A 14,510-nucleotide genomic window follows, 5' to 3' on the forward strand; every position below is an offset into this window, starting at 1 on the left:
AGAGTGCCTTGTAACTCAACAGCCATCTTTGCTGCACGACACATTGAGAACAATTAATGAGGCTTATTACATCAGATAGTAATTAGTCATTCGGCTCATCTCAATGTTTATTTTGAAACAAAAATCAATAAAAAAGTTTGTTAAAAAACACAAAATAACAATAAGGACACGTGAAAATAAATTGTCATAAAGTATTAAAGTATATATATATATATATACATATATATATATCCTAAAAAATTACAGCTACCCTGTTTCTCATTATATCACATTTTCATTACACACGGTGAAAAGCATTCTACACTTCAATACACTCTAAAGCCATGAGCCTCTAGAATATTATGAGGTTCTAGTAAAAAACATAGTTTTATGTACAGGACGTTAATGTTTATGCAACTGAATACTGACTTGTGGATCGAGGATTTGGAAGCCCTCCTCACATGTATTCTGTTGTTTGGAGTATTCTTTCTATTCAATTGCATGATAATATGTAAGAAACCTACTCAACGATGAACAAAGGGACCTTTTTTACCACTGTTAAGCACTGATGGTTCTCACTGTCCTTTAAACAGAGAAATATACGCATGTGAGACTCTAGGTCACGCCGCAGGTTTAGATATAATAGAGGAGAGAGCAGATACAGATGCCCTGCTCCCACCCGTCTCATACACCCCTTCCCCATACAAAAGGCAGTCATTTCACACTGAACAGCTAGGTTACATATACCTTAAATGCAGGACTTGGATTTGGGTGAGTCCCTCTCTATTTATCTACACTGTCCCTTCTTGATGCTAGCAATATGTATTAAAATAAACCTTTAATAAAGTATGCTTCTCACATTCAATGACAAACAATACTTCCGCTTCTCACATTGAGTGAACTTGGTATTACCTTGATTATCTAGGTGTGTCCTAAAAGGGGGCATCCTTTCTTCTTTTTGTATGTCTTTATCCTGGTGCAAGTATTGTTTTTAATATCTAGTCTTTTTCCTCTTTCTTAACCATTTGATTTTTGCTACTGCAGCCTTTGATGGAATACGTTCAACTCTTGACAACATAGTTATTCATGTTATTGATCAATTCCAATATTTGCTAAATCCATACAATTATGCAGAACATTTACACATTAATATGTATAGAATGTCTAAAGTGCAAACCTAGCTGGGAAGCAATGAAACAGTGTACACAGGGGATGCACCCACGGGTTACAGGTAGTGCGTGCCGGTAGCAGAGATGGCTGTGATTGGTAGGAAGCCAGGGAGGTAGGGCTCCACATGCTGGAATTAGTGTGGAGTGAGAGTGATCAGCATTTGGCAAATTGTTCTTTGAAGAGTTCGGTGGGCTAGGACTATATATACTCTTCTCAGGTGCCTGGGGCATATGCAAACCAGACTTTGAATTGCAAAAAGGTATGTGTGTCCCTTTTCATTTTATTTTTCTATTGCACTTAGCATTGATATTGAAAAACATGTGATATACTCTTTAGTATTCCGTTTGACTATGACTTTATATCGAAAAAGAATATATGTGCAATATACAAAGCAAAAATGCCTTTCAATTAGCTCAATTTTGTACGCACCTGACAGTTTGAGCTCTACACCAGAGGCGTCTATGAGCGTTGCGTTCACCCTGCTGCTTGTAGCATTAAACCAGTCAACTGTCATTGTTGTAGTCTGCTGTTTTCCCAGATAGTCAAAGAATCCTTTCCACACAGAATGTATAAAGAATACATCAGACGGCACTACACAGAAAAAATAAAACATACATAATTGTTACATTATTATTATGTAAGCACACATGATAAATAACGTTATCAAAAGTATACTATGCCTGACTGATCACATTCTTAAAATAATTCTCAACTTGGGCATCATTGAGTCGATTGGGCCAAGGAGTAGCCGGCATGTGCAGGCCAAATTGACAAAAACATTTCTTAAAAATCAACAAATGTGTCACTTCCAGGGAAACAGTGAATAGTACCAAGGGAATCTGCCTGAAGGGATTCATTTCCAATATCAATGAAATAATGAAGATTCTGAGCTGAAATTACAAACGAAAGCCATTTTAGTGCTCTTTCTATCAATGCACATGCAGCACAGGCACACATATTAGCCACCCAAATGGACAGTCATTTAAAATAAAACAACCTCTATCGCCCCTAAAAAGGATAATCGCTTCCTCTGCATCTTTGTCCCCATGTGACTTGTGCAATTTAAATGATTGCCGATATTTCATACGCGTTATCAATGGCCTATTTAGATACCACATCCTCCCTCGGATGCACTGTGCAATAAGCCCCTAGTAGTGGAATCAATTTCCCCATTAACAGGCAGATTCTCAAAACATTGTTTTAAGTAATTGATTAGATTGTCTAGGACATCAGCTCCTTTACTTGTGACAATACAGTTGTTCTCCATTCAGATGCCCTTTTCCACCTCCTTTGCTGGGGGAATTCGGGGAATTGTAATGCAGATCCCAATCTGACATATGGCATGTGCTTTGAAATGAATGGAAACAAGATTAATTTGCCTGCACCTGTTTGAACAGATGTGGTGGGGGTTAGGGAGGGGTGCAACGCTAGCACTTTCATTTCTGATCCTTGCATTTTTTGTAGATGTTCAACTTACAGTTCTATCCCTCAAGCAAGGATCAAAATGTGTGTTCCTTTTTTTAGTATTTCACAAATGCAAGCCCTTTAAGGGGCTGTCAATGTGTAATGCGCTACTAGCACCATCTTGGGTGCTTGTATTCTGTCAAACATTAGTATCAGGAGCTTGCTCTTCACACAAATATATACAGGTGGGGGGGCTAGTCAGTGAATCATTGGTACTGTAGCACGGCCTTCTGGAAATGTAAACGTCACCATTGCAGATGTTTCCAAAATTGGAGCAAATAACTTTTGAGTTACAAAATGCACAATATTCCTCCTCCTTCTTGCTTTGAGGTCTACGCCGTGACTTATTGTAAGTCTGGTGCGTTATGAACAAAGAGAGAGGAAACACTCCTTTCCTTCTGTTACTTTTGATCGGTCTGCATTTTTAAAATCACCTCTTTTCTTACAAGAACTCTTCACACTTGGGAATGAGTCCAAAACCAGGGTTTATGTCCGTCCTTCCTTGAAAAGGAATATTGTTTTTGCAGCACATTAAGATGAAAGGGGACAGTTGTCTGAATTGTGTCTTGTACTTTGTGTATTAAACATATGCAAGTAGAAATGAACAGTCTCGAAAAACATCTCCCTTGTTTGTTTGTTTGTTTGTTTGTTTATTGCACTTGTAGGGTGCACCAGACCCAGGAGTAACAGGGCGCAGAAGGATATGCGAAGCTTACATGTGTTACAGATATGCAGGCAGAATACGAAATGTCATTACATATGAGATAATACAAATATAATACAATGTACAAGACTTAGGTTGCACTTAGAGGCAGAAAAATTTACAGTAGGTATTTAGAACTATACACAATTTACAGTCTCGCATTAGGTCATGCTAACATACCATATTTACAGGGTGAGTTAATTTCGGTCAGGTTGAGGTGAGTAATGAGGTTCTTTCTGAAGACAGATTAGGGGAGGTCAGCTCTCAACTGGTGTGGCAAGGAGTTCCAAAGCTTAGCGGCCTTCACGGGGAAACTGGTGCCGCCAATCTTAGACAATTTGAATCTGGGTACTACCAGACAATTAGTATTAATGGTTCTGGTCGGTCTACTAGACATTCTTCTGGATATTCTATCAATGAGGTAGCTCGGTGCCACGTTGTGTAGCGCTTTATGTGTCAGGAGGCGATTTTTAGTTGTATTTTATTGTAGGTCGATGACCATTTGTGATGACGTCTGATGGCAGAGATATACACTCTTTTGTTGATGCCTAGTGCAGCTCTAATGGCATTGTTTTGTAATATTTGGAGATTTTGGATGACAGTTTTATTAGCACTGCTGTAGAGGGCGTTGCAGTAATCTAATCTTGATAGAATTAATGCTCTGGCCAGAATAAGGCAACTGTCGTTGGAAAGGAAGGGCCTGCCTGCTCTGATCAGCTTACAGGTATAGGCTGTGGTAGAGGCCAGAGAATTTAGTTGTTTGGTAAAGGACATTGTGGCATCCGGGTAGAAACCACGAGTTTTTACCTCCTTGGAGACGATGGTATTATTACCGTAATTGATGAAAGAGGCATATTCATGTCCTAGTTTGGAGATGTTGGATGGGGAGCCTAGGATTATCAGCTCTGTCTTGTCGTCATTCAGGCATAAGCCGTGAGTGGCCATCCATGCCTGAATAATGAGATAAATTCTATTCACCAGCGCCAGGTCCTTGCCATGATCCCCAGAAAGCGGGAGGAGAATCTGAGTGTCATCTGCGTAATTAGTTTAGGTGACACCTAGAAGGTCCAGATCGTCGAACAGTGGCTTGGTGAATATATTGTAGAGAGTAGGGGACACACAAGAACCATGAGGGACTCCATACATGATAGGGGTAGGGTCCGCAGCTGCAGAAGTAGAGAATTCTCTGCTAGTTCTGTCGCTCAAGAAGGATTCTATCCATTTAACAGCGCCACTAGAGAAGTGGGCTGCTGTATCAAGATGCCTACAGTGGACCTTATGATCAACCAGGTCAAATGCAGCTGACAGATCGAGTAGCAGTAGTAATGCTGTTTTCCCTTGGTCTCTCAGCTCATCGATTTGTGTCTTCAGGTCAATCAGTGCAGTTTCCGTCCCGTGTAATGGTCGGAGTCCTGATTGACGGACCCCTAGGAGTTTGTGCTGTTCAAGGTGTTTTTGGATCTGTAGGTATGCAATTTTATCCAAAATTTTAAGACGAAATGGTACTGTCGTGATGGGGCTGTAATTGGTTGCAATGAGTGGGTCTAAGGTTTGCTTCTTGAGAAGCGGAAGTACCCACGATTGTTTCAAATTGGCTGGGACGGTGCAAGAGGCAAAGGAGGCATTGATCAGTTTGGAGATGAAGGGGAGAGGTCTCTCGCAGCCTCTTTTATGATATACGCTGGGCAGATATCACCTTTACAGTTAGATGGTTTGAGCGAGAGGATAGTTTTTTCCACCTCAAGGATAGTAGTTTTGGTGAAGCAGAAGGTGGTGTTTGGATCAGAGATATTGACATTAGGTAGGGGTGGTGGTTGGTTGGTTGAGGTAAGTTCAGAGAGTCTTTTTTGTTTTTTATTTTAGTTTGGAGGGTGTTAATTTTATTGGTTAGTGCTAGTTATATCTCTGAGCACCAGTTCTTGTCTTTAAGGCAGGTATCAGGGGGAGAGATAGGTGACTCTAGCTCTTTTAGGATTGAGAATAATTCTTTCATACTGGAGTTGGACTTAGCTATCCGTTCATTATAGGAGTTTCTTTTAGCCTGGCAGATTTCTTTTTTATAATGTGATGCAGTGGACGCTAGCTTCATTTTGTTTTCGTGGGAAGGGCAAAGGTGCCAATCAGTTTCACATTTTCTTTTTAACACCCTTAGGGTGTGAGGACCTCAGCCAGGGGCCCGCATCCATTTGATGAAGGCCTGCAATGTCAACCAATCCAGGCTACACCACAGCAGCCTGTTTGGTACTGTTGCACATTAAACCTCTGAATGCTGAATTGGCACATCTTGAGATCAGGTCTATTCTTGTTATAATTAAAATAACACCATACTCAAAGATTAATATGCATTTGAACTTAACCAGAGCAATTATCTCCTCTTGTTTCTGTTTATACTGGCATGCAAATCAATGCTATTGGCCTAAAACATTGATAGATTTATTAAAACAAATAACTAATTACCAAAGAAAGTAATGAGCTGGATTGGTAAATGTGAGCAACAATGATCCAGGTCAATACTGCATTAATGCAATCCCAGATAAATGCCATTGAGTCTAGAGAATGCAAGTAGTAAAGACTGCAGGCACTAACAGCTTTCCTTAGCTCATTGGCTCCATGCAAGTCCTTCCTTTACTGCAGTGTTTTATTTTTGAAATGTGTTATTGGCTTATTACAATTAAATCAAACTAGTATTAGTTACTGTCAGTAGTAAAATACAATACAATGAATGTTGAACTTACTACAGCTACTTCATTCTATGAGCATCACACAATGACCTTACTCTCCGCAGTGACATTACATTGGAAATACTTTCACTGCAGAAACATTTACTAAGACTTTTAAGCATGTCTGCAATATTTATTTGTGATTACCAGTATCACCTGAAGCCTCCCATATATCAGTCGCCTTGCAGACCAGCAGGCCCTAATTTGCAATATTTAATTTTTTTAAAGTAGGACACTAGCTTCTGTTTTGTCCCATAGTAATAACTAACACATATTTGGGTTTGTGAAGGAATTTGCATCTGGCAGAAGGAATTTGCATCTGGCAAGGCAGTAGAAGTGTTTGCTTATTTGATCTGTAATGATAATAACATGACACAGGTAATTCCATCTCAGGAAGGGTGACCTGCTTGCCAGACTCCACATTCAGCGAACTCCATGACAAAGGCATAATGTAAACCTGTGCCCTGATGAATCAGTACCCTGATATGCAGTGCCTGCTCTCTAGTGGCACAGAGCAGAATTTCTGTGGACTTCTTTGGGAAAGTTGAATTTCCAAATCCCTCTGACAGTGAGATAAAGATTGATTGTCCAAGACAGAGACAAGCTCTGTTCTCTAACTGTCCCCTGGGACTAATGAGGGTGACATGCTGCTGGAGCAAGTCCTGCCACTCTGCCATCTGCACTGGCACGAAGGTGAAGGGCTCTTGCAGGTGTTGGCCAGCCTCCCACTTGTTTGGGAGAATGAGAACAAAGACTTGTCTTGTCCCTCAGCCCATGGATTGGTACTCACAGGAATTGAGAGTCAGAATAGCCAGGATCTGTGTGTTCTTGTCATCAAACCAGTTTGAACCATGTTTCAAACCCCTTCGACACAGTCACACCAAAAGGAATCTCCCGAGCAGCATTTGGCACTTGCTTGATCTTTGAGCCACTTTGCCGCACATTAGAACCAGTTTACCACTCTACCGTGCTGTTTGAGTGTGATGTTGCCCCAGCTCAAATTAGAAGCTCATTGCGCCACTCACCAAGTTCAAACCACTTTTCAAACCACCAGCCCCTTAGTTGCTAATCCAAATCAATCGGCAAACCATTCATCGTCACCTCATTGAACTGTGACTCTCAAACACAGCATTGAACTGCCTGACATGAAATATGCATCAAGTAACCAGCATCTTTGCTTTCAGACTGTCAAACCAACCCTGGTGGCCCTCATAATCCACACTTCATCAAATGTTGCTTCAAAATGCAGCAAATCTCTGCTCAACCACGACTCAAAACCCAGTCCCCATCTAGAACAGCACAACCACTGCATTACAGACTTGTTTCCAACCTCTCGCGCAGCACCAAGAAGCCTGTTCCGATATTGTTGAAGCACCAAAAACAGCAGAAAGTTATTATTGACTGGTAAATTCCCCTCTCATGCATCTTTGGGGTCTAGACACTGTTAGGTTCTTTTAATCCAGTTATCGCACAGCAAAATATCCTTTTATGAACATTGTGGTTTTTGATGGCCTTTCAACACTGTTTCATTAACCAGAGAGATGCATGTTTCTATCTTTCCATATTCTTTTGTTCTTTTCACAGAGGTGGGTTTTGTAGTGATTTTGGGTTTAGTTATTGTTGCATATAATTAAAGTATGTGTGTGTATATATATATATATATGTATATATATATATATATATATAGAGAGAGAGAGAGAGAGAGAGAGAGCGAGAGAGAGAGAGAGAGAGGGAGACCCTTGATTGGACATTACCTTTAATTGGCGTGTTGTGCTTTGCTGTTTTGTTTGGTACAGATCACATTGAAATCCCTCTAAAGACTATAGCCTGTCCTCGACCCACGTTACTACAAAGACGAAGAAGGCATATCTCTTACCTCTGCCTGTTCCCCCTTTATAATTGGGATAACTCTTGTTTTCTGGAAGTGTGAGGGTTTACTAGGCATAAGTCATGTCGTCACACTAAGTGAATACCGCAGGACAGACGAGTATCTGTGCTGAAAAGGACCCTCTGAACAGACACATTCTACAGACAGAAACATTTGTTTAAAATATATGTTCACTGAGGACATGTCACACATTAGTTAATTTGACTGGTTTTTTAATATATGTACTGCTGTACAAATGTCATCATAGAAGAAAGAGGGCCCCACTGTTTCAGTTTGTAAATATTTTCTAATAGGGAGACAAAAAACATTTCCTTTGTGAAATCATTGAAGGCTGCACGGAATGCCATTCGTGCACAGTTTTGTTATCACTTAACACGTACTTTACTGTGCTTCTCTGTTGTATAATGTCAAATAAATAAATACATACAAAATAAATTAAGTTAGCAAGAAACAAAAAAGTACTTGTCCTAATGGAGGGATCCTGGTTACAAAAAGAAACATACCAGTAGTCTTTTCAAATAACTCACAGTTGCAGTCTTCGCAATGGCATGTTAAAGAAGGCACATGTTACGAAGAGCACTCTGGGTATCGTTGTCGTTGTGGAGTAGAGGGAAATCCATATGAGAAATGCATGTGTTAACATTTTATGCATGGATATTACTCTTCTCCACAGTTTCCTTAATTTGTGTGGCAGAGAGGGGCCAGAGTGGAAAATACCTGCTTCTTTCTCTCCCATCCTCTCCTCTAAAGGAACATGACACTATTCGGAACCCGCCATCATTTTACAGCAGCAACACGCAGATGGATTTCAAATGAATCTATTGTAAACGCTGCCTTCCATGCATACATTGCAAGTGGGTTTATTGTACATGCACTGCAAAGTGCAAAATCCAAGGCCTACACGAAATAACACATGAATGAACACTTTTGATTTGCACATTTCAGCGGAAATGACAAAAAAACATGGATGGGATCTGTGTGCACCCAACTTCATAAATAGGCAGTCCCATCAATGCAACTTAGAGGAGATGCAATGAAAAGATGTCATTTTTATTCAATAAATATAACGCATGTGTTTCTTCCAAAAAAGTCTTGATAACATAATTTTCAATCGAGAGATTTATTGTTGTTGAAATAAGCTAGAATTCTAAGCCATGCAGTACGTGCATCCCGTTTCTCCCTTTTCTCTGTACATAATGATGTTACAATGAAGATAGTTTCCATGTGAAACAAATACCCATTACTTTCGGTTACTACTTTTTATTGTTAACCTACTACAACCATCGATGAATTTTTTTTTTTTTTACAAAACATGACTTTGGTAACAAATTCATTGTACCATGTGTACATCTTTACTAACATGGAATCAAGTCTTTCTTGCACACTTCAAATATGGCAGCGATAGTGATCCAGGTCGAGGACGGCACTCATTGGGTGATAGAGTCGCTCTTTGTAGTTGTAGGGGGCAATGAGGCCATCAGCCGTGGTCATTGAGACAGAACACTACCACGTGTTTTGAAGAGGTAACAAATAGTCCCACAGTAACAGTAGCCAGTGGTGGTCACCATGGCCCTCCCTCTGTAGAGTGGCCTCGCCATAGTCTAGCTGCTCACATTGTGGGCCATGGCCTAAATATGTTCCAGTGACCGCTGGTTGCATGCCACACAACCAGCCTTGAGAGTCAGTTGTAGTACAACTGTGACTGGGCAAAAACTTTTTTGTTTGCAATGAGCAACACATCCTGGATGTCGCCATGTTACAGTTCTTTTGAGCACAGTGAGCTATGCCCTTATTCTATTGAACTCTGGCCAAAGAAAGGGAACAGTTATTCTGTTAACTGTGTCTGACATGCATGCACATAACATTAGTGCCAACCCCACGCCGGACATTCCAGGGGTAACTTTATAATCATCCATGTACCATCGTATACCATTGTTTTACGTTGTTGTAATGTACTTTGATAACATTACTTTGTGGGTAAGTAATTTTCTATGTTTTTTTTAGGGTTGGGGATGTGCGGGTTGAGGGTGGTATTTGCTTGGAAGGAAGATGGGTGACCCCCATTTAAAAAAAAAAAAAAAAAAAAACGAAATTAAAGTCATGTCAAAATAAATTACGAGGTAATTTACTTTGGCAAAACAACATAGAACCATGTAGCATATATTGATTTTACAATATTCAGGAAAAGTGTTTATGCTGCTTATCCTGGCATATAAAAGTATTCTTTCACACAATACTAACCTGGGGTCTTGGGCACCGTCACATTAATTTCTCGGACTCCTTTACCTATAAGTAAGATCAACACCAATAACACTGTTAATATAGAAGGACTTAACTGTCCAAAAACACTTAAATGTTCGGCTAATGGTAGCAATTTATTTCGCAATATTTCCTATCAGGCACATTAGTGTTGCTACAACCCATCTGGACAAGCAGGCTATATAGCTCCTGGGTGCTTTTTATACTCCTGCTAAGGCACTAGGATGCAGGTCCCCTTAATTGCGGCATATTTACTTTTTTAGATTTAATACGCCTAGTTTGCATTGCACATTTCACTGAACGTTAGCAGAAATGCTTTATGAGTTATAGGGCTATACGTGATGCTTCGTTTGTTTAAGAAGACATGTATTGAAAAATGCCGGCTATAGTTTTGCAAACGCAACACTATGATGTTAATCACACACATACACATGCACAGATGCATTTAAAACTCCTTTCATCAATTTTAAAACATCTGACCATGGTCTTCCAAAGAGCGTTCCTCCCCATAGAGCTCGAAGGCCATGCCAATGGCAGTATGCGCTATACAAATGCCATATAACATAACATACAAGCATGGCACTTTTGTGAAAGAACATACACCACTCTTATATCTACTACTAAAACTCTTATTTAAGCCTCTCATGACAAGTCCACATTTTACTAGACAAAAAAGCGTGCAATCCATGTATTGGTGATGACGTACTGTTTCGGGGGGTTAATTAAAATTAACACCAACAAGTGTCTTGTTAGCAGCAAAGCAGGCTTTTAAAAGTGTTACTGTTTTAATGTGATAATTGTTCCATTAAAGAGCATTCTTGAACATGTTATGTATATTGTCTCAGCAGATTAACACTCAGAGGTTAGTTAATCTTTGTCCTGCTGAACCACATTGCCTGCTGCATAATTTGTATTTCTACAACATTACAAAGAATAAGGAATGTGTACTGTTATTTACATATTGATTCAGAGAAAGCAATAATGGTTATATTATGAATACAGCGAACAATAATGTTCTCAGAATCGTTACATGGCACTACAAAAAAACGGATCAAGTGTAGGCAGTTCAACCTCACATTTAGCCTAATTCCCAGAAGCTTTTTTTTTTATAATGGCAAAACCCCATTGGAAAACGCTCTCTGAATTAGGCCCGAGTGCACAGCCATATTGAATGTGATTTTCAGACATAATTAGTCAGCATACACCCAACATTACTATATGGTATGTGTACATTTGCAGAACTTACTCTTGCAGACTGGTGGCTTTCCGGTCCATTTCATGTCAGCCTTGCAAGTCCGATGCTCTGAGCCTCCGGCGAGGAAGTATCCCGGTTGGCAGGCATACATGAGTGTGTATCCTAGGGTGGGCAGATCTATCGATCTCACATCCGCATGGCTTGGCGTGTCCGGCTGCCTGCAGGCATGAGCTGTAGGGGTGTTTAGAGAAATACAGCAACAATCTTATTCAAACTGTTCAAAGATGATGCCCCAATGGATTGTCAAAACCTTTACTTTATTGTCGAAATAGTAGATTGGATGAAATAGGTAAACATTTCCCAAGACATGAAAGAGGAAACAATACTGTATTGAGCATGAGCTTATTGTTGTCATGTCAAAAATGTCAACCTTCCATTGTTAAACGGCTTGCACTGTGATAGATCTCACAGGAATTCATTACATTGTGGTTTCTGTCCACCAAGATACAGCCTGTGGACTTTAAGGGTCCGATTCATGGAATATTTGCCCGGTTCAAAGTGAATTTGCTCTGCTGAAAAGTGACTTTGCACTGCTGACACAACCCCCTTGTTCATGGAACCGCGCAAAGTGATTTTTGCTGTGCAAAGTCCGGGCAAAGTCAGCGCATAGTCATTTTTGCTGTACAAAATGACTTTGTCCAGACTTTGCACAGCAAAAATACACTTTGCGCACGGTTCCATGAATCAGGGTTTGTGCTGGCAGTGCAAAGTCACTTTTTGGCAGTGCAAATTCAATTTGAACTGGGCAAATATTCCATGAATCGGGCCCTAAATCTCACCTGTGTTATGTTTGGCACTGGGCGAACCTCGCCGTGCCAAGAGGGGCTCGTAAATGAAGCAGAGGCCACACTTGCAGGAGGTGCAATGCACACGTCTTTTTATTTCAACTTCTACATGATTCTGTCCCTCGCACCCCTAGTCTTGTGTTTCCACTCTTTACACGCCAGATAAACAGGACAGACCATCTGAAAAACAACTAGAACGCTACCCCCCCCACTTACATCAACACTTAAGACACATTATTCAATATCTTTAATCTCGGGAGAATAGCTAAGGGGCTGTTAAGACGGATTTCTGAACTCTGTCCTGGTGGCGCAGAAGTTCAGAAGGCCATCCTAATTACTTGGAACAGGGTAACCTCTGGACAAGCCAGACCAATCAAGGTAGCGATCGCGGCGGTCAAGACTAGGTCTCAAGAGGGGTGAGGGTGACTGAAAGCCCGCAATGAGCACACAAAGCAAGAGCGCTTACAAACTACTCCAAACAGTTGTTATATCAAAAATAGATACACATTTATTTTAAGGCCTTTAAAACAATGACCGTAGCGAGAAAATCACAATATCACAATACTAAACCAACACATACCATATCAACACAATATATATACAAATACGACAGTCTCAAGCATTAGAGGCACGAAATGTGTAGTCCACCTGCAAGGGAAGGAAAACAGGCAGTGCGATACAATGCTTTAGACTCAGTTCGCCTTCAGAGGCACCTAACTAGATGGAAGTCCGAGCCCTGCGAAGAGTGGAGCCTTGTGCTCAAAGTACCTGCCACGCCGGTGCCAACGGGCAAAAGGAGAAGCTCTTCGGAGGAAGTCAGGCAGTTCGGGTTAGTGCACAGCAGAAGGAGAACAGGTTCCGCAACTCAAGCGCAGCCTCCACAGCGGGCAGAAGCAGAGCGCGAGTACGGCCAAAAGGGTGCTGTTTTTACACAGCAGGGAAAAGCAATGGGATACTGCAGGAGGGCGACCAGATCCTAGCTAAACTACTCACCGGTCCCCGAAGCAAGCAGACCCCGGCTTCTCCACGTTAGTTTCAGCAGCTGGCAGGTTCAGAAGAGCAGGGAACGCCTCGTAGTCGTGTAGAGCAAAAAGACGTCCCAATCGACGAAACCAGCACAGTTTGTTGCCGCAGCAGGACAACGGAGCGGCCGTGTGTATCTGAGCCAAATGTACACTCCTCCCTTCAGACTTGTGAACGCCAAGTGTACGAAGCGTGGGAGAGTGACAAGGACTCGAAATACAACACAACCTGGCGGCGGTTACAGAGCAGGACTCCCTTGTAAGCTGGTCAGTCAACTGGATGGCCCAGAGACGCTTCCGAAGGCTTACTTGGCAGGAGATGATGAAGTCGCCGGGAATAGCTGTTCCTGCTATTCCAAAGGTCGAAGCACCAGTACAGGCCTTCTGGTCCGATCAAAGGAGGAACGGGTTTCACAGGACGACAGCAGTGCAAAGGAGGATTCCTTCAGCGGGTCACCAGCGATTCCTCGGTCCAGCCTCTTGGTTGCAGGATACTTGGCTCCTGTATTCCTTCGTTCGTGAGAACTCAGGAGATCGACATGGTAGTGGTGTTTCCAGCCCCCTCTTATCCACGGTTCCCTTCGCGCCAAAACGGAGGGGAGCCAATGGGAGATCCGCTCATCAACACACATACCATACGTGGAGCAATCACGGACCACGGTGGTCCCAGGCATTCACACCACCCTAGACTCTCTGGCACCCAGGATGTGTATTGGGACCAGACATCCCAGCCCACACCCTGGAGGCACACAAACGACATGTAGAAGCCCGCGAAAGCAACCACGTTTCGCGGGAAAGTACATGCCCAAATAAGGAAGGCCCCGGGTCGCTCGACCTGGGGAAGGTGAAGGGAGCAAGACGGTCAGTGGACAGGACAAAGGAGCCTCGTGGTCTGGCCATTTTGGGAGCCAGGCCACCATTTTGGGTTCAGTGCGAAAAACGTGCTCAGAACGCCAAAAGGAGCTCAAAATAAACAAAACGATCGCTGCCACCATTCCAGTCCCTGAATGACTTGCACCGATCAAATACCATCCTAAAAGAGTATCTAGGGCCTGTAGAAGGCTAGAGACCCAAGAGAGCTGTAACTTAGCTTACAGTGCCCTCTTGTGTCATGTTGCACTAAAGCCGCAACATGATAAAAGAAACTACGGGAAACAGCGTTCCCCGGTACTGACTGTCTTAAGGGCATGTCAGTTTCCCCGTAAGAAAAGGAGCGAAAGCCCAGAGGAGTGCAGCACTTCTCTGGCAAAGTCAAGAACAAGGTG

General features: G+C 41.9%; 1 protein-coding gene across 2 annotated transcripts in view; it reads right to left on the minus strand.

The window, feature by feature from the left end:
* CSMD1 (CUB and Sushi multiple domains 1) overlaps positions 1–14,510 on the minus strand; it is a 5,442,057-nt gene that overhangs the window by 78,665 nt on the left and 5,348,882 nt on the right. For both annotated transcript variants that reach the window (XM_069606098.1, XM_069606099.1), the window contains exons 64-66: positions 11,430–11,609; positions 10,166–10,210; positions 1,579–1,740 (exon numbers count right to left, since the gene is read on the minus strand). In XM_069606098.1, the coding sequence (XP_069462199.1) occupies positions 1,579–1,740; positions 10,166–10,210; positions 11,430–11,609 (387 nt within the window). The remainder of the gene's footprint in view (positions 1–1,578; positions 1,741–10,165; positions 10,211–11,429; positions 11,610–14,510) is intronic.

The sequence above is a fragment of the Ambystoma mexicanum genome, chromosome 4p (assembly GCF_040938575.1).
Source record: "Ambystoma mexicanum isolate Mex_15411 chromosome 4p, UKY_AmexF1_1, whole genome shotgun sequence".
Taxonomy (NCBI): Eukaryota; Metazoa; Chordata; class Amphibia; order Caudata; family Ambystomatidae; genus Ambystoma; species Ambystoma mexicanum.